General features: G+C 40.1%; 1 protein-coding gene across 1 annotated transcript in view; it reads left to right on the plus strand.

Moving 5' to 3' along the window:
- LOC134535805 (phosphatidylglycerophosphatase and protein-tyrosine phosphatase 1) overlaps nucleotides 1-18,219 on the plus strand; it is a 35,007-nt gene extending 16,788 nt beyond the window's left edge. The window contains exon 4 of the mRNA XM_063375085.1: nucleotides 12,956-18,219. Coding sequence (XP_063231155.1) covers nucleotides 12,956-13,075 — 120 coding nt within the window. The 3' untranslated portion in view covers nucleotides 13,076-18,219. The remainder of the gene's footprint in view (nucleotides 1-12,955) is intronic.
- The last annotated feature ends 7,204 nt before the right edge of the window (nucleotides 18,220-25,423 follow it).

Consider the following 25,423-nt stretch of genomic DNA (forward strand, 5'->3'; position numbering starts at 1 on the left):
CAACCAGCTGCAACAGCTGTTCCAATTATTGAAGAGTTTTCAACAGGTGTTCACTGACAAGCCAGGTCGTAACAAGTTTTACCAAGCCAGAATTCGAGTGGATGAAGATGCACCATATCGTCGAAAATCCTACCCCATCCCAGTGAAGTACATACAGGAAGCAACAGCCTACCTGCAACTGATGATCAACTGGAAGGTAGTGAGGAGGGAAGCGAGTCCCTACGCCAATCCGATTGTATGTGTAGGCAAGCGTGATGGCACCGTTAGACTATGTCTGGATGCCAGAGAACTAAACAAAATAACTGTGAAGGACAGAGAGAGCCCGGTGCAAACATCTGAGATTTTAAGGCTGTACCAAGGTGTGAGGTACCTCACTACGATGGACCTGTCGTCCGGGTATTGGCAAATACCACTGGAACCAAATTCCTGCCAATACACCTCATTCCTATTTCGAAACCAACAGTACGTGTTCACAGTCATGCCGTTCGGACTGTGCAATGCGGTGGCAGATTTTACAAGATGCCTAGATGCAACATTGGGACCCGAATGCCAAGGATTTGCTAGGGCCTATGTTGACGACATCCTCGTCACATCATCTAGCTTCGAAGAACACATCCAACATGTTGCCACAGTGCTACAAAAACTGCATGAGGCAGGCATGACAGTAAAAATCCGAAAATCAGTATTCTGCAGGGAGGAACTGCCTTTCCTAGGCCACATACTAACACCAGAAGGCATAAAGACATCACCAGAAAAATTACAATGTATTCAAGATTTTCCAACTCCCAGGAATGTAAAACAGCTGAGAGCTTTCCTTGGTATCATTGGATTCTACAGAAATTATTCGAATAGAGTAGCCCAGTGTGCAGTTCCTTTGTTTACCCTACTTAAGAAAGGTCAAGTATGGATTTGGAGCGTAGAACATGAACAAGCATTCACCAATTTGAAGAACCTGTTCCTAACTGAAAATGTTGTCTATCATCCCACGCAAGGAAAGGAATTCCTCATGTACACAGATGCATCAGACACCGCTTTGGGATGCAAGCTAGCCCAGGAAGATGGAGGAGTGGAGAAGACTGTGGCCCTGGCTAGTCGTACGCTAAACCAAGCTGAAAGGAACTATACTGTGACAGAGCGAGAAGCTCTTGCAATAGTGTGGGCTCTGCAAAAATATAGAGATTTGCTACTGGGAGAAACTATTGTGTTACTCACTGACCACCAAGCATTAACTTGCTTAAAGGCCGGAAAGTTATTTGGCAGCCGGTTAACCAGATGGTTTCTCTTACTACAAGAGTATGACATCAGAATACAGCATATCAAAGGATCTAATAATACAGCAGCAGACTACCTCAGTCGAATCCATGAGCTACAGGAGAATGCAACTTCAACTTCAGTTCATCCGAAGGAATTTTTAATTGCTCCTGTATCTGCTAAGATTTTCCAACCTGGCACCAAGCTAAGAGAAATTTTGAGCAATCTGAACGAAAAACAGAAGGCAGACGAATACTGCAAGAAGATCACTGACCAGCTCAAAAAGCAGCCAGATGACCACAGGATACATCAACACTACTGTTTGTCCAACGACAACACCCTGTTCGCCAAGCCTGGGAAAACAGGATTGTATGAAGATCACTGGAAACCAGTGATACCAGCTGATCTGCGACAACCAATCACCTGGGAGACCCACACAGCGCTCGGACATGTGGGAAGCAAGAAGGTGACAGAAGCACTAAAGAGGCAGTTGTACTGGCCTAACATGTCCAGATGTGTAATCAAGGTCACAAGTGGTTGTGATCTGTGTCAAAAGGTGAAGCCGCCAGGAGAGCACCTGCATGGTGTGCTACAGCCCATCCTGCCGACAACGCCACTGGAATTAGTGTCGGTCGACTTGTTTGGACCCTTACCACAATCGAAGGGAGGAGTCAGACATGTATTTGTAATGCAGGATGTATTTACTAAATTCTCCAAATTATATGCTATTGTCAACCCAACTGCAAAAGCAGTGTTAAATAAATTGAAATCATTTGTGGACGAAATCGGTACGCCAAAAGTTGTGTTGTCTGACCGAGGTACGCAGTTCACTAGCGACCTGTGGCAGAAAGGTGTACGAAAACTAGGTATAACACCGACTACTATAAGCGTGAGACATCCACAGAGTAATCCGGTGGAAAGACTCATGAAGTCTATAGGCGGATTGCTACGAACATTGTGTCACCACTCGCAACAGTCATGGCGAGATAAATTGCCTTATGTAGAGTGCATTATTAATCATACTGTGCATAGCTCAATCGGAATAACCCCTAGCGAAGTTTTGAGCCTGGATAGATCGGCGGCGATCAACCCTGAATTTATACCCCACTGTGACAAGGAGCCCGAAAGGACAAGACTAACCACAGGAGAAGAAGTGGAAGCATTCGTAAGAATGAAGCTCACAGCAGAAGCTGATGTACGAAGAAGAAGGAAACCAGCATCCAAATTGTCTAAATTTAATATCGGCGACCTTGTGCTCAAGAAGACATCTCCTGTCAGCAAGGCATGGGAGAATGTCACCAGGAAATTATTTTTGCTTTTCGACGGACCATATGTCATAACTGACATAGTTCAAGAGAACTGTTATGCTCTGGAAGACCCATCTACAGGCCGACCAGTAGGCCGGTATAATATTTTGCAGTTGAGAGCCTACAAGAAACCTGTGTCCCAGTGAACAAGTTCGACACAAGCTAGTGAAACACTTGTATAGTACGAGTATAGGTACTATAACAGCTGAGCGCAATCGGAATGTCTAGGTCAGAGCCAGGACCTGACCAGTATGAATGTGAAAGGTATTAAATGGTTACTGTGTAATTTGTTACGCCATGTGAGGCGTATTGCAACCACTGACAGGTACCTAATGTGTAGCGGAAGTGTGATACCCGCTTGGTACATTATCGTCGCTTCGATGCGGAAGTGCAATTCCCGCTTATTATTGCCTGTAGTGAGGTGAAGTGAAATGCCACCCACACAGATGTAATGAATCTTCGAATTTAATAGTGTATTATGTGTATAATATTGTTTGTCAGTTGGTCTGCATTATTCTTCGTGTGAGTATAAGTTCACTAACAGTAATACCTGAATCTATGTAATGAGATGCGCCTATCTGTAAGTACTATCATACTAACTAGCAAAAGGAAATGTCAAGCTTGTGTGTTGTCGACTAACTTGTGTGAGTGAAGTATGGCCTAGCTGTGTAAACATGGGTGAGCACTGTTCTACAAAGCATCTAAGAAGCACATGAACACTTTGCAACTACTAGCATAATAATAATAAGGTTACCTTGAATTACTGATGTGGTTACTCCAATTTTTCCGAAGCACAACACACCACTGAATTTATTAAGAATCGCCGAGATTTATTTATTTTTGTTATTAAACACTGCTGGAGAAGAAGATGAAAAAAAATATACATATATTTTTTTTTTGCAAATTTAATACTTTTGTTTTACATGAATTCTATGATTGAAGTAGGGCTTTGCAAATGATCTCATAGGGTTGCATTCTGCCCTGAATGCAGAGTAGAAAAGTATGCATTCCTTTCGCATACAAATCCACTCAGTATTAGAAAGCTATTTCTTTAAATTAACTTGATTTGGTTATTTTAAATAATGATATTTATGAAATGATAACGAGATATATACGAACGACTGTGTCATTTATTGTGAAAAAAAAAAACTATACAAAAGATTTTAATTTCATTCAACGTGGAACTTGAGATTTTGTTTGTTTATGTTTGTAATCATCGAGTAGGCGAATATGATGTCAAACGAAGACCTGAAAAACTCAATGTCTAACAACTATGTCGCGGACTTAGTACACTGTTGCAGTAAATGTCAGCAGGCTGTATTATAAACAAGTACTAAGTTACTGCAAAATTGAGCCAGCCAGAAAAGAAAAAAAAAAATTTTGCAAGCTATCATGAAAGCATTTTTTTTTTGTTTCACATAGCTTTGTCAGGATAGAATTATCCTTTGCATCGAGATCATGAATCTCAAGTGATTTTAACAAGAAACAATTCCTATCAGAGAAATTTCTGAATGATATGAATACACAGTCAGGATCCTGCGAAGCCCGCATCGGATACCTGAAAACGAAACTAATGGTTGAGATGAGAGGGAAACTGCTATACACTTTCCAAACAGCTGTTTGCGTTATATGAGAACCCAGCTGATTACAGAAAGAAAAAAAAAAATACTACCTTGCGAGAAGTGGTAGAAATAAAAGTTCACCAGACACTCGAGTAAAATAAAAGAAAGAAAAAGAAAGGCCGCCTTCGCCGAGCGGTAAGCTGCGATAAAAGAGAGATAAAAGAGAAGGAAACACTGTGCGTTCCCTTTCCAAGCACAAGTTACACATGATGCGTGTACTTATGTCGCGTGCTGGCTCTTCTCTGGCTCCTCCAGAATGGCCTTAAGCGTCAATCTTTTCGTTCGCTGCCTGAGTGAGAAGGGAGTGGCCTGACTGGCGCGAGTAACTTCTGGCTGGAGGTTCCTAAGAGGGGTAGGTAGGATTCTCCCCCACCTTGGGATGCCCTGAAAGTAGCTCCCAGTGTCCCTCTCTGATGCCTACTTACAGGCTGCGGCTGGTTTGGCTCTGCGGTCTCCCAGTAGTAGGGCTGACCTGCTTGCTGGCTGGCTGGCTGGCTGGCTGGCTGGCTGGCTGGCTGGCTGGCTGGTTGGCTGGCTGGCAGGCGGGCGGTTGGCTGGCTGGCAGACTGGCTGGCTGGCGGCGGGATAGGTCCCCGTGGAGCTCCCTCACCCCGAAAGGACACTCTCGGATATGCGGTACGAGATTTATTACGAGTACTCGCGGTTGGTACCGACAGCCTCCCGATACACACTAATTCGCGGACTCGGTTGTCGGTCTTCTGCTCTTGGCTGGCAGGCTCGGCTGCCAGCAAAGGCGCGGTGAGCGGTTGAAGGCGCGGTGAGCGAGGCTCGGCTGCCAGTGGTGCCTCGAGGGCACCGACTGACTTCCTGGCCCAAAGGCCGGCCTTATATACCCCTCCTGAGGGCCAGGGCGTGACGTAGGAAGGGCCGAGGGTTCCAAGAATCACGGGCGCTTCCAGGAATTCCAGCCGGCCTACGTGACTTGGACGGACCTCGGCTTGGAGGGTGAGGGGAAGGCGGGGGGAGGCGGCTGGGCAGGCGGAGGTGGGTGAGGAGGGGGAGGCTGCGCGCGCACCCGCTCGGCCTGGCGAGAGAGGGGTAGGCGAGGGGTGGCGGCCAGTAGGCGGTGCTGGGTGAGGAGGGGGAAGCTGCGCGCGCACTCGGCTGGCCTGGCGAGAGGGGTAGGCGAGGGGTGGCGGCCGGTAGGAGTGTGCGCGCGCACCCAGCTGGTTGGCATGGCAACCAAGGACGCAGCGTGGTTGCCCTGGCAACGGCGACGCGGTGGTGGCCGGACGGTGACTGCTGTCGCGGCCGTCAGTGGCGGCGGCGCGCACACGTGTTTAGGAAGGAAGGGGCTGACGGCTTCGTGATTATAGACGTGCGCGGCACGTCGCACGTCAAACCCCCTCTCCTTGAAAAGGCGGCAGCCACTTTCCACGTGTGCGGCCTGATCTTCGGGGTGGTTCCTCCATCCTTCCTTCCATCTTGGGGATGATGCCTTCCACGGTGCTCCGTCTTCTGGGAGATGGGGATACGGGTAAAGGCAGGGATGACCCTCAGGTTGGGCGTGAATGATGGTGAAATGATACATGTCCCTCCTACCTGACTGATGATAGGGGGGAAGAAACTAGCTCTGCTTTCCGATGTGACTAGGGGGCTCAAATCTAAAACGTGCAGCCTAGTTCGAACTCTTTGCAATATCTCTAACTGGATGAGGCTCTATCTTACACGCTAAGGAACCAGAGCCCAGGCTACACCATCATCATCATTAGTGTCCTTGGAAACATGGTGTGCCCTGCCAAGTTTACAAATTTTTTTTTTACTCTTGGGTTGGTTCCTATCTATTTACATATACACATTATGATTATTGGGCTCTAACACATGTTTCTTAAGCTTTATGTACACTCTCTTTCCCTGGGGACGGCTGTCGGCTTTAAACATTTACAATTTCCACATAGGTACAGGTACATTTCTTAGAGTGGAGCTCTTCTTTCGCTCTTACTGCTATACATTGCATGGTTTGAAAAATGTCTATCGTAATTGTCTTTGTCATTTTTGCGGCTTATTTCTTTTTCCGTTGATCCTGCACCCGCACGCAGGAGGGGTCAGGTGGCTTATCGAAGCCCCTGAGGTGATGAGGTTTGCGACCCCATACCTTGTTTAAAAATGGCCATTCGCGCACTCACTACACTTACTGTTGGTGCGGGGGGCGGCCGATCCGGTACCTCCCGGGTCGGTCCTCGATGGCTGCTCTGCATACTCGCCATGGCTGCTCTCGTTGCTGGGGTGGCAGCTGGCTGGCGGCTGGGTGGCGCCATGCTTCCGCTGGCACTGGGTCAGTCTTCTGGGTAGACTGCTGGTTCGGAGTTTCTAGTCGGGGTAACTGGTCCAGGGTTTGGACTGGCATACCCGGGAGAGGTGTGTTGTTGTCCTGTTGGTCCGCAGTCCTGGCTGGTGGAGTCGTCTGCTCCACAGCCTTCTCCTTGGCTGCTGGGCCGGACGGGTTTAGGAGGTCCTTAGCTGACTGGTCAGCCTGGGAAGGGATCTCCTCGGGTTCCGGCGACCATGCCTGCCCTTTCTGGGTTCCTGGTGATGGGCAGGTCGAGGTCACCGGGACGAACGGCATTCGGGTGGCCGTGGCACCCTGCTGGGATGGTGGTGGCAGTCCTTGTCAGAACTGGGCTTGATGCCTTGGTAGGTAGGCCTGCCTGATGGTTCCCCTGGGGTGGCTGGTCCAGTGTGTCTTCTGGTCCGGCCGACTGGGGTCTGCTGTAGCCTGAGCCTCCTGCAGACCTGGTTGGGGGAGGCGACTGCTCCCCAACCTTCTCTTTGGCTGCAGGGCTGGTCAGGGCTGGGAGGACCTTAGCCGACCGGTCGGCCTGGGTTGGCCAAGGGTTCCGACAATCTTGCCTGCCTGTGCTGGATACTTGGTGGACAGGCCGAGGTCGCTGGGCTGAACGGCATTTGGGTGGTTGTTGGCTCACAGGTACTGGTGACTCTGAGGTTGAGTTCAGTGCCTGGGTCTTCCACTAGGACGACTCGGAGCTTCTGAGGGAGGGGCTAGTCCTCTGGGTGGGTCGTTACTTCTGGTTCTGCATGGTGCAGCGATTCGAAACCCCTGAATCTCCCTTGTCTTCTTCCTCTGCAGGTGAGAAAGGACCTTGGCTTCCGTCGGGATCCATAACTTTCTCGAATTTCTCTCTAAGGGCACCCTTTTCATCTCTCTGGCCTTATCCATTACAATTCGACATGGGGCATGATTGTTATTCTTCTAAGACCTGCGGGGACCTCGCCCTGATCTCCTGAGTGCTATTTGTAGCCATTATGTCTACGGGTATTTGGGCGCCACTGAGTTTTGGGCCAGTCTCAGAACTGGGTAAAAAAAAGAAGAATATTTTCGCTATTGATCTCAGGGGGCAGTTGTGGGTGGCCGTCTACTGACGAGTCCTACAGTTTGCCCCACGTTGGGCGCCACTAATTGTCGCGTGCTGGCTCTTCTCTGGCTCCTCCAGAATGGCCTTAAGCGTCAATCTTTTCGTTCGCTGCCTGAGTGAGAAGGGAGTGGCCTGACTGGCGCGAGTAACTTCTGGCTGGAGGTTCCTAAGAGGGGTAGGTAGGATTCTCCCCCACCTTGGGATGCCCTGAAAGTAGCTCCCAGTGTCCCTCTCTGATGCCTACTTACAGGCTGCGGCTGGTTTGGCTCTGCGGTCTCCCAGTAGTAGGGCTGACCTGCTTGCTGGCTGGCTGGCTGGCTGGTTGGCTGGCTGGCAGGCGGGCGGTTGGCTGGCTGGCAGACTGGCTGGCTGGCGGCGGGATAGGTCCCCGTGGAGCTCCCTCACCCCGAAAGGACACTCTCGGATATGCGGTACGAGATTTATTACGAGTACTCGCGGTTGGTACCGACAGCCTCCCGATACACACTAATTCGCGGACTCGGTTGTCGGTCTTCTGCTCTTGGCTGGCAGGCTCGGCTGCCAGCAAAGGCGCGGTGAGCGGTTGAAGGCGCGGTGAGCGAGGCTCGGCTGCTAGTGGTGCCTCGAGGGCACCGACTGACTTCCTGGCCCAAAGGCCGGCCTTATATACCCCTCCTGAGGGCCAGGGCGTGACGTAGGAAGGGCCGAGGGTTCCAAGAATCACGGGCGCTTCCAGGAATTCCAGCCGGCCTACGTGACTTGGACGGACCTCGGCTTGGAGGGTGAGGGGAAGGCGGGGGGAGGCGGCTGGGCAGGCGGAGGTGGGTGAGGAGGGGGAGGCTGCGCGCGCACCCGCTCGGCCTGGCGAGAGAGGGGTAGGCGAGGGGTGGCGGCCAGTAGGCGGTGCTGGGTGAGGAGGGGGAAGCTGCGCGCGCACTCGGCTGGCCTGGCGAGAGAGGGGTAGGCGAGGGGTGGCGGCCGGTAGGAGTGTGCGCGCGCACCCAGCTGGTTGGCATGGCAACCAAGGACGCAGCGTGGTTGCCCTGGCAACGGCGACGCGGTGGTGGCCGGACGGTGACTGCTGTCGCGGCCGTCAGTGGCGGCGGCGCGCACACGTGTTTAGGAAGGAAGGGGCTGACGGCTTCGTGATTATAGACGTGCGCGGCACGTCGCACGTCACTTAAACGAAATCAAAACTATTGTTGATTTGTTTGCTAACATAAACAAATGCTTTTAATTATGTAATATATGAAATGTTCCTTGAAGTGATATTGTAAATATGATTTTATGTATATGATATGAGATGTTAATGAGAATTATTAATTTTATCAATTGTTGATATTATGAAGTTATGAAAGATTGTGAGATGATGCTTATGGAAATGTACGAGATACATAATGAAATTGTACATAGAATAAAACAGGTACAACCTGAAGGCATAAGGATGCTTAACAATGATGTAAACAAACCATTTCATTAACATGAAAATCAGTTTAGTTAGTTATGCTTGAATGTTATCTAGCTAATGATACCTATTGTTAAGATGTAACAATTTCACTTTGAAAGTTATTGAATGTTTAGCCTAAGTTACTATACTTATTATTTAATATCTGATGTTATTTGATCCCATTAGTTACTATTTGTTTTAATAGATTTAGTTTATACTGAACTGGCTTGTGGATAGGCTACGTTAAGCACAGAAGATGTCTTAGCCTGCCGACATTCGTGCGTTAAAGTGCACGATTCACACATGAGTGAAGAGTTTTAAGACTGTTTAATGACCGGGACACTTGTTAGTTAAAATGTACACAATACGGTTCGCAACGGCTGTGTACCTATCAGTGATGGGACCCGACGAGTGCGTCCTTGTGAGATGGCGGTTCCGCCGACACGAGCAGCACCGCAGACGTCCCGACGCCGCCTCTCACGTGTTCGTGGGGTAGGGCGGCAGCTGCAGCCGCAGTTCGCCGCGGAGCCAGGAGCCGTGGTGTCCGGTACTGCGAGCCGCCACACGCCAATCCCGCCGACGTGAGGTGTGGAGCAGGTGTTGGTGTTGGCCGCTTTGAGGTCGGGCGCTGTCCCGATGCCTCCTCAGCCGCCACAGTGGATTACGTTTGCACCGCGGGTGGACGTTGATCCACTGCCGTGACGTGTCCTGGAGAACGTCAGTCACATTGTTGACTCACATGTACATACACCCGCTACAGCCATATGAGATTGCTACTTACAGTAAGTATGTCCTCCCACGTCCCTCTCAACAGGAGCGGCTCAAGGGAGTAGACGCCGTCGGAGAGCTGCAGCAGGTCCAGCAGAGATTTTGCGCGGGAAAACCCGTGGACCATTCGAGCGCAGGTCTGCTAGCGGCGACGACCCGATGCAAAGTTATTAAAATTGCGCGAATTGTCTGGTGTAACGGTCGAAAGGACGATAAAAAAAAAAAAAAGAGGAGAAGAAGGAGCTCGGTCGCTCCAAGTTTTTTTTTATGTGTGGTGCGCGCGCCGCTAGGCGACAAGGCTATTCGTTGTACATAGTGCAAGAGAGACGGTAAACTGCCAATCACATTGTACTGTTTTGAACAGGTCAACGATTGCAGTTCAATATGATTGACAAGGGCGGCAATTCTGTGCTGTTACTATTTTCATAATGCACAGAAAGTTATGACTTATTTTAATGATATTATTATTTATAAAAACTTATTATATTGACTGTTATTATTATTATGAAATTTTATTATTTAATTTGTATATTGTTCGCCCGCAAAAGTTATTTAAATATATTTTTTATTAATTATGTATATCTACGAGAGCTATGCTCTATGACCTGAAATGGACTTATATGGACAGCCAATTGAGTATACCCCTCTAAGGACTAATGAACTTAACGAATAAACGATGATTTTATTCGGGGTATTACTTAAAGAAATTTTCATTGTTGGAAATTTTCGTTTTAAATTTACCGCATTTTTGTGTTTTCAATTGTATTAATGAGTGTTATTTACAGTATTTATATTGTAAATTACGCTAATCGATTTTGGTTTCGGCCAATGAGAGGCCGTGTTTTAGATGTGAGGCGTCTAGAACGTCTTAATTAAAAAGAATGGTTGTATGAAGGCGTCTGATGCCGACGCAAAGGCGCGAGGCCTATTATAAATTTGAAAGATAGCTAGCTAAATTATGCCATCCGACACTCAGGATGAGCTTAAACGACGTATAAATAAATAATGTGTAAGATTATAAGGGCATATTCTGACGGATATGTTATTAGGAGTGAAAATCTGTAAGTAAAGATTTTGCATTTTGTATCGCCCATAGACATACCCAGCTGTATGTAATTTCGTCGTAAATAACTCCGATTTGACTACAAACTGATTAGTTTTCACATAAAAGGTGTCAATTATCCTGAACTACGTCATGAATTGTTAGTTCCAAGATTTAAATTATTATTTTATTTTGTGAAACCCAGAGGTAAAATGGGAGTACAAGTTTCGTGTCTCTACCATATAAACTGAGTTAAGCCAAGGCAAATACGAACTCAAATATAAACATAAATAGTAATCATACAAATTAATTGTGGTATGATTTCAAACATTTTTCTGTTATGTAAGAATGCGTCCGTAAAAACATCATTTGATTGATTTTCTGAACTTACACTAACGAACTTTTGTGAACGATTCATGTGTGCTACGTATTTTCCTGATGTTTAATTTACATAAGCGCATATCCACGAGTCATGTTCAGTATCGTTAGGATTGTTTTTCTGTGATTTTTTTTATCTAATTATATTAATATTGATTTTTATCTCTACACATATGTTAGTTGTCCCTGATGAATAGCCATTTTATTCTTAATAATAAAAACCTGAATTATATCCCTATGTGTTGATATATGATACCTAGCTACCTGTGTCCAAGAGTGTGTGTTTCATGATAATAACATTTTATGCATGTTTCTAAGGGTTAGAGTACAAGAGCATAACAGTACCATTGACACACACACACATATATATATATATTTTTTAATTAGTGACAGACAGTGTATATCGTCCCGACAGCACACACACAACAAAAGGGTCTATTTATAAATCAACGAGTACTATTAATGGTACTGGCGCCAGCAGTAAGCATACACCAACAAGTTTAGCAGCAGTACAGTATAACGGTAGGGGAATAATATGAACACGATTTTATAACAAATACGCATTCCAAATACACCAAACTTATTTATAATGTGTTAGAATATTTTTTTAAAACATTGTGCAAAAGATCCCGGGTGTAATTTGAATTATTATGTGTAACTGTAAAACACCGTTGTTGGTTCAAAACGTATTTGAATTTTCAACATTACTCTTAAATAACCGTACCGATTGTGCTGAAAATCGGTGGACGATCGTTAAATTACATAATACTATTAATAATTCAAATGACGAAAATATGATTGAAAAGTCAAATCGATGGTTGTTCCAATCGAGTGGAAGAGAGATGCCACGCACGCGTAGGCCCTACAATGAGCATGAAGAGAGATGCCACGCATGCGTTCAATGAGCAAAAAGGACACATCCGTAGTGGGACATCTGTAGTGGGACACTTTTTCGTGCGTGCAGCTGGCGTTCATCGATTTATTAGACGTTGTCACGTCAAAAAAAGTTTCAAATAATCCTGGTTAGTTAATAAGTTGTAGTTATTCCTTTCATCTATTTTTGGATGCGAAAGTGGAGGTAATGTAACTTACTGAACAAGGTTGGCTGATTTATACCACAATGTTTAAAACCATGGTTTAAAACAAGTGGTTTTTATAAAAACAGATTTTTTTTATATATAATGTGTTTTTAAATACAATATCTTAATTGTTTTAATTAAATACCTAATTCTACTCTAATAACAACAAAAGTTTGGTCATTAATGTTTCTTGTGTTTTACAGGAACAAAAAATTATATACTAATTAAGATCTTATCAATTAAATTATCTGAATAAGTTGTCAATCATATCCAGCTAAATACTCCTCTAAAATTAAAAAAATTTAATAGTTTATTCCTATCTTGTGGTAAATCCCGACTGTACTGTAAATCCCCATTCGTCGGTGAAACACCCATTGTATGGAGAATCCTCCTCCTGTGGGGAAATACCCTTTCTGGGGTTAAGTCCCCGTCAGATGTGCAGATTTGCTGAATTTCAGTTATTTGATGTTATAAGTTTTCCGTTTGAACATGAGTGGCGGAAAGCAGGATGTTGTATGGCTTTCATTTGAACATCCTGATAACCAAAACAGATAACGTAATAATAAAAAAAACTGGTTTAAACAAAAAAGTTTTTTTTAAATTGTTTTGGTTTTTTTCCCCAACCCTGTTACTGAATGGTTGTGATGGTATTTTGTGAGTAGCACAGAGGAATGTTCTCCTGTGCAGAAACATGGCTGGACGCCTGCGGAGGCTGTGGAATTCATGAGGGCCAGAAGACCTCACATTCTGCTCCATTCCAAACAGTGGCGAGCCTTGGAAATATTCTTCAAGACAAACGTCAGATGACACACTCCGACACAGTGTGTCATCATCACTGAAAACTAAAGAGTGGGACAGGTTTATTTGTTTCTTCGCTTAACGTACTTGGTTGCTATGCTTTGTTTTATAGTCTTTATTCGTATAAAAGTGGAGGGAAGTACATAAGACTGACTCAGTGGCATTTCAGTGACAGTGCACAGTATTGACGGGAATGATTGTAGTGGAATAAGGGAACATTTGCCATTAAGTGCTGAAAAAACTTATGTCGCTGTTGTTTTTATTTTGGCCCTCTACTGCCAGGGAATTCAAACAAGTATGTGCTGTATTTATCTGAATATATTCAATGGTTTTTACCAAAACTGCTAAACCTAAAAGTAAGAATCAAATTATAATCGCAAACTTGTATCTTGCGGGCTGGGAAAAGCTTAGCTAAAACCACACGCTCTGCCTTGATCTGCGTCACTTAAACCACTATAGACTGCAGGCGTGACACATGAGACAAGATAACACGTTGGCAACCACCATATATCACCACATTCTTTGCTCTCTGACAAATTGCTTATGAACTACAGCCATAAAACTCTTTTCCTTATAATTGCTGCCTTTCTTTTCTTCTAATTGCTTGTTTCCTTTTTAAAATGGCCGTGCAAATCACTCTACAGACAGAAAGTGGCACCAGAAAAGCTGTTACTAATTATTGTATAAATTTACTCATTAAAATAATGTTTTAATATCTGTTTGTATAATTGTGATTTTTACACCATATAGTATTTTTAATAAACTCATAATGAAAAAGTTTAGGGTCTCATTATATTCAGTCGCAGTATTTACAGGTAAATACAGTATGTGCCAGTGTTCAAGGAAACAATCAAATATATACTGCTATTATTTTTCATGAATTTTTTTTTATATATATTTCTCTGCAGATACGTACTTTCATTCCACTGACAAATTGGCCAAAAAATACCTATGTGAATGTTTGCATGGTAAAATTACAATATTGTTCATAATTCAAGTTTTTACATATGATATAGCAATGGCTTGATGAAATCATTATGTTTAGACCAATATGTATTATGTATACAGTGTATGAATTCTGTAGTTTTGTTAACAATTTATGACTTAGTTTTTGTTTTACTGTGTCAACGTTTAGAGGCTAATACTATGCATTTTAGCAGTGCTTCCCTCCCTTGTTTTTTCTCAGTTCCACTTTCTTTTCACCATTAGGTTTTATATATTTTTACTATGCACTTTTTGACTTTTTGGGTATTATAAAGTTCTTATACAGTGAAATTAATTAGCCTTAGTTAATTTTTTTAATACAACATATATAATAATTTTGTTGTGAAATGGATAACTGTTATTTATTGTGTATTTAATTTTAAGTGTGTATCCCATATTTTAAAATTTAAGAATGTCAAACAGTGCTCCAAACTGTGATTGGGTGAAAAATTTTGGACGTGTCCGAAACCAAAAATTTCTATCAAATCACTTACCCTCATTACAAGAGACTTAATATGTTAATTAGAAATGAACGGGATTCCGAAACTCGGGATAAAAGTCTGGAAAGAGACCATTCCCGAACTTCAGGAAATAATTTTTTTCTTTGGGATAATACCTTGGGAAAACCATTTTTTTTCAATAGTAAAACCCTTTGGCAAACTATTTTTTTATTATAAAAATTTTATGTGTTTACTTTTTTGTCACCATTTGTGTCACATAATAAACATCAACTTTGCACATGTATTAACCAGACAAAGCACAAAGATATCACAAAACACACATAAGACATATCTGTGAAACGTAAGTTCAACACTCATTCATAAACGCTATTAAAAATAAAAACTCTAAATAAAGTATTTCATATTTTATTCATGTTATTATATTCATATTTTTAATTAATTAATTTTTACTTTTGACAAATGTAAACATCTTTACTGCATCGCTGGGTTATGTTTTAAAATGAACCTTACAAGAGTGGCAATGAACAATTTTGTCGAACGTGTGATATTTAAACAATGCCAACACCATTTTTAACAAAGAGATCGAAACAGTTTTCATAAAAATAGGAGCCGTTTTAAGTTTTTGCAGTTGTTCATTATCTGCGATCGAAAGTAAATCATGGAAAATGAGAATGTGATTCAAAAGTGGATGTGATAATTGTTTATGATAAATTGTATGAAAATAAAAACCTGTGGTTTCTAAATTTGGCATTCCAGGCAGTAGTGCTAATGGTGATCCTGGAGTGACTCCAGCACCTATTTGGACATTCTTCAAGAAATTACCTGCTAACATGATGCAATGCACTTTTGCTCTTTTATCTTAGAAAATGTAATATGGTTCAACAACAGGAATGCACAGACATGTAATACATCCTAAAAGTCATTTTTCAAGAAAAAAGCAGCAAGGGAGTTTGCCATTGAACCTGTTTTCTCTAGTGCTGGTAATATTGTCAGTAACAAAATAAAAAGTGAACATATTGAAGAATTACCATTTCTTTACGAAAATTTCAAGTAGAATAGGGCATAAAATGTTTGTTTTTATTTCCTTTATGTGTTATTATTTTTCCTTATGTGTCAATATTTTTTGTGAACTTGAAATCATTTGTGCTATTTATGTAGATGGTTTATGAGAGACTTATAAACATGCACATTTAAATATTTTTTTGCCTTCTGTATATTAAGTTAAGTGACATAATTTCAATGCTATTGCTCCCGATCACGATAATCAAATATCTTTCCCTACCGAATCGTATCTCGAAGTATAATTGCAATGTACTTAAATATCATCTAGTCACTGATGTCTTTAGAGGTTTGTTTGTAGACTTATATTGTGCACATGATTTCTAGTTTATATATATGGTATGTAATTAATGGCTATTTCATAATATTTTGAGTTGCCTGACAACTGCATTACAGTTGTCAGTTTCTATGTTTATACTATAGGAATTGCTAAAGACTGGGAAAATTCATGGACTCTTTTTGCAATAGGCTGAAGTTGAAATACTTTTATTTTTGGCCCACACTGGAGGACTACAATATTTGCCAAAGAAATATTGAATCACATGCTACGCTGTTGACATCTCAGTCAATAGCCAATGAACCAATTAATTATATCCAAGTGTGCAGATGACTGTGGCACCATCTGTTCTAGAGGTCATTAAACCCTCAAATAATTTACTAATCCGTACCTAGAGAACCGTCAAAAACATTCTTTTTTGTTCTGCGCTATATTCACCTGGTCACTTTCCAAGTTCAGAGGTTTTTTTATTAAATCATCTTAGCAAATCTGGAATATTTCAGGAAATTTTTTTTTTCCACCCAAAACTTTTCCCGAATTTCAGGATCCCGCACAGCTCTAGAGATAAGTTCTGTGTAACTTCTTATCAATATTTTTTTATAATAATTCATGCTGTAACCCTTAAAATAATACAAATAGCAACAGAGTGAAAACACCTTCCTTCCATGTGGGCCTAACCAGTTCTGCAGTTTGAGTGACTTTCCTCTCCTGACCAACTGTGATATTCTTTTTTAAGGTAATTATTTTAAAATAGTGTTTATTCTATAAACGTTTTGTAGATTTCTGCATGTTTATACTACTGTTTATATTCTGTATTCCTTGTTTTGTTGGTTAAGATCAGAGTGGTTCAGGAATTGATAGCCATCTTAGGCCAGAAATTTTCCAATGATATTCATTAAATGTTTTGATAAAACCACAACAATAAATTTTGGCACATTAAACTGTAAATGATAAATGTATTTCATAGACTCTTTATGTTGATATACATGACTTGTAAGAATAGTAACAAATATAACAGTAATGAAAATTAAATTCACACCTTCCTAAAAGACATGAGGCCACCTAGTTTTTTGTACTGTTTTTTTCCACATGCAATCTAAAAACTTTCTGGTAGCATATTATGTGAAAATTATGTGAGCGAAGAGAAGCTATAAATAAAGGTTTTTGTTTCGCTCTATCTCAGATAAGCATCTAGGACTTGACAGTCAATGGACTGTGGAGGGGGTGAGAGAGAGGGGTCTGATTTTCGAGCGTTACCAAAATTACGATAACGTGAGGGGAATAGTTAGGTACGTGGTGGGGGAACCGGTAGAGCAGGAGAGTGGTCAGCGGCGACCCCACTCCAATGCATGCACTAGCGGTCGAATGGGAAGCCAACAAAAAGGTGGGTGGGTGGGTGGGTGGGTGATAGGTGCATAGGAGCATGCTATATGCTAGTTGTAACGGCCGGAAGGGGAGACGGCAGGAGAGAGGTAGAAATGATGCAGCAGTGATGCTGCACCCGTCTGACACTCGTCTTCTTTCCGTTCAGTCACAGGTGGTTGCTTTTGGTTCGCTAAAGTGCAAAATGGTGATATGCAATCTTCTCATAAATCGAGCTTCTAATTTAACTGTGAAAATTTTGAAAGAGAACGTACTTAATTTCATTTTGCATTTGTTGTTTGTAAATGTACATTTTTCCATCCAAATAATCCCACTTGACCATTACTGCATCTCTGAGTTCAACGGCATTAGGAAATAAATTTTTATATATTTGTAACAACTGTGAACATGTGCACCATCAGAATAGCATTTTAAATGCCTTGTTCTTGGGGCAGGTTAGTATTGTAGGTAAGCTTATATAGGTATTATCTGTGGTTTAAAGATATACCTACTGTAGTCGTATGTTTCGTCACTCCAGAACCAAGGCCTGGCTCCATATTATTAGTGGCTGTATAAAATTGTTCTACCTACTTATGTCAGAGTAACTCAAACCAAGTAAGATATGTTGAAGTATTAAGGTATTTATTTAATTTGACCGACAGTTTGCGACAATAAAAACGTCAGGCCTTGGTGGCAGTGTGCTGCCAACTAGTATATTCTTGAATACTGGCAACTGTCACTGCCTACTAGAATTTGTTATGTGTTTTATATGTATTTTTTGTTTTACAGAAGGCCTGTGAAAATATTCAGAATTTTAAATACTGAATATCACACCGATGTGAGTACTGAATATGTTGAACATTTGTAATTTTCTTTCAGAAAGAACACTGATCTGATTTGGTGGTGCTTGTGGTGTGTGATACATGTATGTAAAGTATTGGACAGCACCATATATGACGTAGTTACTATGAAATGTATAGTTGAGAAATAAAATATGTTGTTATACTGTACATGTTGGGTCCAGTACGTTCAGCGTTACACTTTATTTAATTATTTTTAACCCCCCTCCTGATGCAAAAAGAATGGTGTTATTAGTTTTATTAGTTTTAAGCCTCTTTGTCTGTGGCATCATAGCTCCTAAACGGACAGACAGATTTCAATCTATATATATATATATATTGAAGGCTAGTTTAATCAACATGGTTCAAGTGTATTTCTACAATATTTTACATGCGAGGGAATACGAACATTCCACAAGTCGTATGTTTTTGGAACACTGTAATCATTTATCTATTAAATGTAGGGTGAGTAGCTCTCTTACCTCAGATTTCACGTTCTCCATGCTTCTTGGTCAAGAGCAACTGCAGAGCTTGCTGACGGGACGTGCACACTCTGACACTTGAGTGTTGTGTTTATTGTGCAGCGGCGCTGAGAGCCCACGTGGTGAAATGTTTTTGATGATGTTAAAGGCCTTGGAACGGTCTGTTTTCACACGTTGCTTCAGTGTGTTTGGTTTCCTCTGTGTACTCGGGATTCCTGCTGTGTATCTGGCTAGTTAACGTGCGGGTTGGTGACGCAAGTTCTTTCCTCTGGTCCGAACCAACACGTTACATCAGTAATAACGGGTCAGAATTTTTCCTGCCATGACCAGTTAGCCATTTTGCTTGCTGGACTATCAAACACATAGTTTTAACACAGTGCAATGGTGTTTAAAACAAGGTGTCATAAGTTCTATAGAAAGAAAAATTTTAAATGAGTGTTGGTCTTCAAAAAATTAAATGTCTACAATTTGTATTGCTTATGTAGTAGAACATGTATATAAATTGTCCTAGATAAAAATAATGACATGGAAATGCAATAACCCAACATAAGCGAAGCAAGGAACCATACACACATCTATAGGAAAACAGTTAAACAAGCCCCGACTTGCAAACATCGACACAGCGAAGCCTCCCGCATGTCTCTGGAACCTCGGACTCACTCCATCGCGTAAGTCCATGACCTGCGTCAAACAACTTCCTAGCCCTTCCTTCCTCTACAATGAGAACGTTGTCATCGAGAATGATAACCACTGCTTATTTTGTCAGGATGTGGCACCCTCTCACCCTCTCTCTGTGTGTCTGTCTGTCTCTGTCTCTCTCTCTCTGATATATACATATGTGTGTAGAGGGATTTAAAAAGCATCTAGTATAAAAATGAAATTTCTCTAGCTATATACACAAAATATAATACAAGTGGGTATATACATAAACAGTCAGAACACTGTAATGATAGGAAAACAGTAAAATTAAACGTGAATCGAACTAAAAAGCAGGAAGCGCAGTAATGATACTTGGCGGCCAAGGTCGATAGCTGAAGTCTACTCAAAAAAATTTAAGTGAGAGTTGGTGGCGGATTATGGAATGTGCTGAAAAGAAGAATGCCGGATAAAGGATCTTACACTGTAATACAGTTTCAATGGAAATTAAAATATTTATTAGAATTAATACTGAGAAAAGTATTATTATTTTCAAACACTTTAAAGGATTATCACGTACAGCATCTTATAATGTGTTTTAGCACAGCGTGGTGCGAAGAATGGTGACATCATTCAGCAACCAAAGCTTGTCTGCTTGCGCACATTATGTGTCATAAGAAAACTTAACTTGCAGCATTACGCACTGCATAACTTAACACGGGTTTGTTTAAATTTACATTGGTGCCAGCAATAGTACTATTACATAAACATATTTGTGCTTTTTCCTTCATATGAAGGTCTCAACAGCTGTTCACTGAATGACATTAATGTTCATCTTGACTTATTAAAAATATTTGGTTTTTTGGCTGTTATTTTTCAAAATAAATCCAAGTAGGGGCCCAAAAATTAGCATCACTTTTTTTCCCAAAAAACTTAGCATTTATTATTGTGAAATTAATATTTTCATACAACTTATTTAAAAATTTTATTTATGTATACAAAGACCTATAGATAACACTATTTAAATTTTGTACAAAAAAAGTTTGTGCTTGTTTAAATAAAAACCACAAAAGATTCCAATGTGTATTATACTTAAAAAAAGCTAATAGTACATAATTCTAGCAAACATTATGTTCGTTTAATTTGTAGAAATCCACAGCTCGATTGTATTCGGCTTGTATTTTGAAGTTACCTCAAAATACTAGTGACTCTGCCACGTGATGGGGACATGGCAACATCACTGAGCATGGTCGCAACTGCAGTCCAAAATGATAACCAGAAACTCACCACATGGTTCAGTGTAACATTTGGGGGAAGCTGTGTAACTGCAGTGCTGCTGCTGTTTACGTCATACTTGCGCCAAAGCGAAGTGCAGAGTGTGCATCTTGTTTCATTTTCATCTCGTTAGCCAACCATACACCTTTTGCCCGTGAGACATGAGAAAATCTGCAGCAAGGATGGTGATCATGTTGTTTATGTCCGTTTACTAATTTGTCGAATAAGTCTTCAGTGACAAATATAATTTTTTTTAAATATTTAATTATACTTGCATGTGTCCCAAACAAACTGCAAGGTACGAATATAGGTGAGTCAGGCTGCTGTGAGTTTAGATGACTGTGGTTTCTTTCTCAATCTGAAACGATTCCTTTTATGAAACAATTTTGATTATGTCAATAAAAATGTAGCAGTTTGTGGCATTATATAAGTAAATTTCACAATTGAATGACATTTTAAACTACTTAAGCTGGAAAAAAAAGTTTTTTTTTAAATTAGCTAAAATATCAACTGACAGAAATGAGCAAAAATGGAGTTTAAATTGTAAATTAGCAAAAAATTAGCATCTATAGCAAGATGTTAATTTTTCCAGCCCCTAACTCCAAGTACTTAGTCCAGTTTTAACTGGTTCCTTTCTGAAAAACATATTAATGTGTGTATAGCTACACAGAATACATCCGTAATTATATATTATGCCCAGGTGGAGTTTTATCCATTGGATTCCAGGTTTTAGTCAACGTGGGTTATTTGCTCACATCATTCTTGGGAATGTTAAAAAACTCTAAAACTATTGCAAGTTGATGTTTAAGAAAAATTTGACTAAAATTAAAGTTATTAAGCTGCAAAATATGGAAATTCAATCTCAAAGATGTATTTCAACATCATGAAAAAAAAATTAAAATTTGTAATAACAAAAATAGTTTTGCTCATAATTTTTCAAACATGTTTTACTATGTATTGTGTTAATAATTTTTATAAAACAGGCTTAGTACCACATCGTTGAATCATAGTGTGATGCTCTCAGTTTTTCTATTTGATATCATTATTTTGGGTGCATTAATTTGCACTTGTGGCAGATCGTTTGAGTATCATAAAAAGGTAGAAACCTTCACCTTTATATTCTAAGAGTAATGAATGTTGATTATTCAATTTATATATGTTTTGGAATTGGAATATGTATTTATATTCTATGATTTGCTAGCAGTATGACATTCAATGGACTTATTTGGTATTTATATATTAAATTAAAGATTATTTACCTATCATTTGTCTTATATAATAATTTGTTCCAATTGTACAAATATGAACTTGTTATGTAGGCTAGGTTTGGTGGCCAACGGATCTGTATGATTTTGATTAGCTTAAAATTTATTTTGTTTCATTTAAAATAGATGAAAGTCGTTGCCGGACGGTTCAACCAAAATGTTCGAAATGTAAGCTTGAGTTAGGCTCCAGAACGATGTATAAGGCAGTCGTATACTCTCCAGATACCGTATTTTGGGATATATTTTGATTTGAGTCTGCAAGTTGGGAAATCATTACTGATATTGAATAGGCTCACATACATCTACAGCCAACTTCAAAAACTAAGAAGTTACATTTATATCATACGATCCAGACTAAGAAGACATAGTGATTCCAAACCCAGAGTTACTTCAGCTACACCAAAGCTCATACTATAATCCACGCCGGGGTGCAACAATGACAGAGAAAGACGCTGAGCCAGTCCCTGTATGGCTGTCAATGCTGCATTCGATCCTATCCTGGGGCGACGACCTTGGCTCCTTCGTAAGATGTTCCAGATGAAGATGGCTACCCAGCTTCGTTTGCAAAAGAGTCTTGGTAGTGGAAATCCACGGTTGGTCCATCCTGTAGAAATTTGTGTGTTTTGTTTTATCGCGAGATCATACCATTAACTACGCTAAAGTGAAATAAACAATTTAGCTGACTGTACGCATAATCATCCTAGCAACCTAGCCCACTACTAGTTCAGATTTATTTTTATGAAAAGCTTTTTCATATCTAAATTTACCATTTCATTGAGATGTAATTGATAAGAAATTTATGTCTGAAATCAGCGATTCACAGTCAAATGTTTACTGATTTAAATGTATCACAATTTATCTAAAACTTACTTTAGTCCACAACTTGTAGTGAATCTGATATCCCAGAGTTCTAGCTTTTCCTTTTGAATTAGCTACGCTTGGCAAAAAAAAAAAACACTTATTTTGATGTAATGTAATTTGATTACATAAAATATTTTACTTGTATTCTCTTGGAATGAAGTACTCTTGTTGCTACTATGTTGAACTTGTAGTAGGATACTGTAATTTAATAGTCCGTGATTGCTGACTTCCTTCTAACAGTTGTAAATGTACGTGGGAATCAATGTCATAAAGGTATATCAAATGTAAAATCAAAAGTAATCTTGAATAATTATACCTATGAATGTGTGATGTACGTAAACTATTAACATCATAGAAGATACATTCTGTTAGACTATTAAGTTTTACTTCAGAGTACATTATTTCTTGGGATTAATTTTATTTATGGCACTCAAAATTTTCTTTACATGAGTTGGGAGTTATTAATCTTTTTTAAGAATTAAAGCTTCACCTCTAAGTATCGGGCAAACCTGTGTTATTGGTATATACTAAATAGAATTCACTGTTTCAATTAACCTGTTTAACGCAAGGTTAAACCAGATGATCAGAATGTTTATAATAACAATGGTTTTGAGATTCAAAGCTGCAATGCTATACTTATCCAAGAGAGCTTGAGTAAAACAGAATTGGTACAATGTTGAAATAACAATATCTGCCAATCATCAAACCAGTTTGATTGCTTTTAAACAAAATTACACTCTGCACATCTGTTTACCACTGTTTATTCCACCATTTTTTTGTTTTGCATGTATGCTATAATCTACCACCAATTCTTAAATTTTAAGGGCTTATAATAGTTAATTTACGAAGTGCACAATTTTATACCATCTCTGAAAATTTTAACTTAAATACATTTTGAAAATCTCATGCAGAACAGCAATATTTTATGTTAGCTGCCCTAAGATTACAAATATTTATATTTGTTAGAAAATGGATTGCATGTGAGTGACTTGTTTACCTCTTCCCTTTCCAAAATGTTAATGCAAGTAAGTGTGTGGCCCACCAAAGGTATCCGGCGTGTTGAGCACTGATTTTGTGAAGTGGTCATCGTGGTTTCCAAGAAATCACTCTAGTGTTTCGCTGCCTATTTGCATCGTCTTCTGATGATCAACAAGTAATAATGTTAGTTTTCATCATTAATCAAAATCTTAGTGATTAAAAGTTAATATGTGATAAGTTTTAAATTACACAATTCGAAAGTTACACTTATAACAAATAATTTTATTTGTTAATGTTAATCCCAATCCACATGATGTATGCAAGTATCTGAAGCATTTGGTGTGACACTTCTAGCTATGTGCACATATTTTCATGGACTTAAAAAATTGTATGTAGCAAAAAACAATATAAAATTGTCTTGTAATGTAAAAATTAACTTATTTGGATTTTAAAAAAAGGTGGAAAAATAAACTGGCACAAATTTCACTGACAATTAAATGAAGTTGTAGCAAGACAGCAGTCCTCATAAGTTAATGCAGATTGCAACTTAGCCTTTATACACTGGCTTCTAAATAAGAGTACAGTAGAACCCCGATTTTGCGAACACGGATTTAACGAAAACAGCGATTTAACGTAAAGGTTTTCAGGAACCATCAAAAAACACCAATTTATTAAAATAATAATATAGATTTCCAAAAAATGAAAGTAAATTGTAACGGAAACTTATTAAAAAATGCACTCTGTGGTGTCAGTAATAGAATGGAGGTACTATATATTAATATGTGCTTTTGCATCATCTGTGCAAACACGAAAAAAAAATAAAAAAATGTTCAAATTGCTTAAAAATTCCGGGCGCTCAAACTGAATTGCGTAGGTGCGTGCCATTGCGCGCGCCTGGACAGATAGACTGTCCGCGACACATGACGTCATGAAGGGTTTCTTTGTCCGCATCCCCCTCCCCCTTGTTTGTCCCATACTTGACTCACCACGTTATCTTCCAATCACGCCCGCATAGTAACAGTGCTAGCCAATAATCACACGTTTCCAAATATTCCCTTTCCCATCCTCCAGGTTTTTTCAACTTGTGACCACGTCACACCAATACGCCATTATCATTATTCTCAGTAAGAGCTTTGTGCGCGGTGTTTAGTTTTTAGAATACTTTTTTATAAGTGCTGTTCTGACTTCGATTTTTTGCTTTTCTTCTTGGATTTTGACTACAGATTGCGATTGGAATTGACTACACTCAAGGGCGCCCATATGATAATTTGTAGGGGGGGGCCAGACTTAGGGGTATGAAGTATTTTTATGATTTTGTAAGACTAACTGCGGCTTGTTACTAGCCATAAAATAGTTCCAGTTCTGACGCTTTTAAATTTTTTTTGTCCTGTTACTAATATACTAGACCACAGTACTCATTCACCTTAAAAAAAACTTTATTAATTAAATATTAACTATTTTATTGAAACAAATGAATTTTTAGCAACACAAATGCAGGAATACAGTCCTTATACTTTTGCAGCGTCTCGGGTACACGAATATCAAGAATACAGTTAGTCCTTCAACTAATTGCTCTCTTTACCCCTAAATAAATGTCGCGTACAAATTAAATTAAAATAATTATAAAGTTTAAAACGTCTTGGTCAAAAGATTTAACTTTGGGAGAGAAACGATTTAAATATGTTATTACAGTCAGAAAATATTTGTTTTTAAATGTAACACCTGAACTACGCTTATAATTATAGTCAAAAATTGGATCAAACATTTTTATTTTTATTTTCAACTGTTGTTTGCCTTTACCACGGCGATATTGTATCACACAAAATATTCCCTCGTTCACAATTAAATGAATATTAGTATGTTTCGATATGAATCATA

The sequence above is a fragment of the Bacillus rossius genome, chromosome 10 (genome assembly GCF_032445375.1).
Source record: "Bacillus rossius redtenbacheri isolate Brsri chromosome 10, Brsri_v3, whole genome shotgun sequence".
In the NCBI taxonomy this organism is placed as follows: Eukaryota; Metazoa; Arthropoda; class Insecta; order Phasmatodea; family Bacillidae; genus Bacillus; species Bacillus rossius.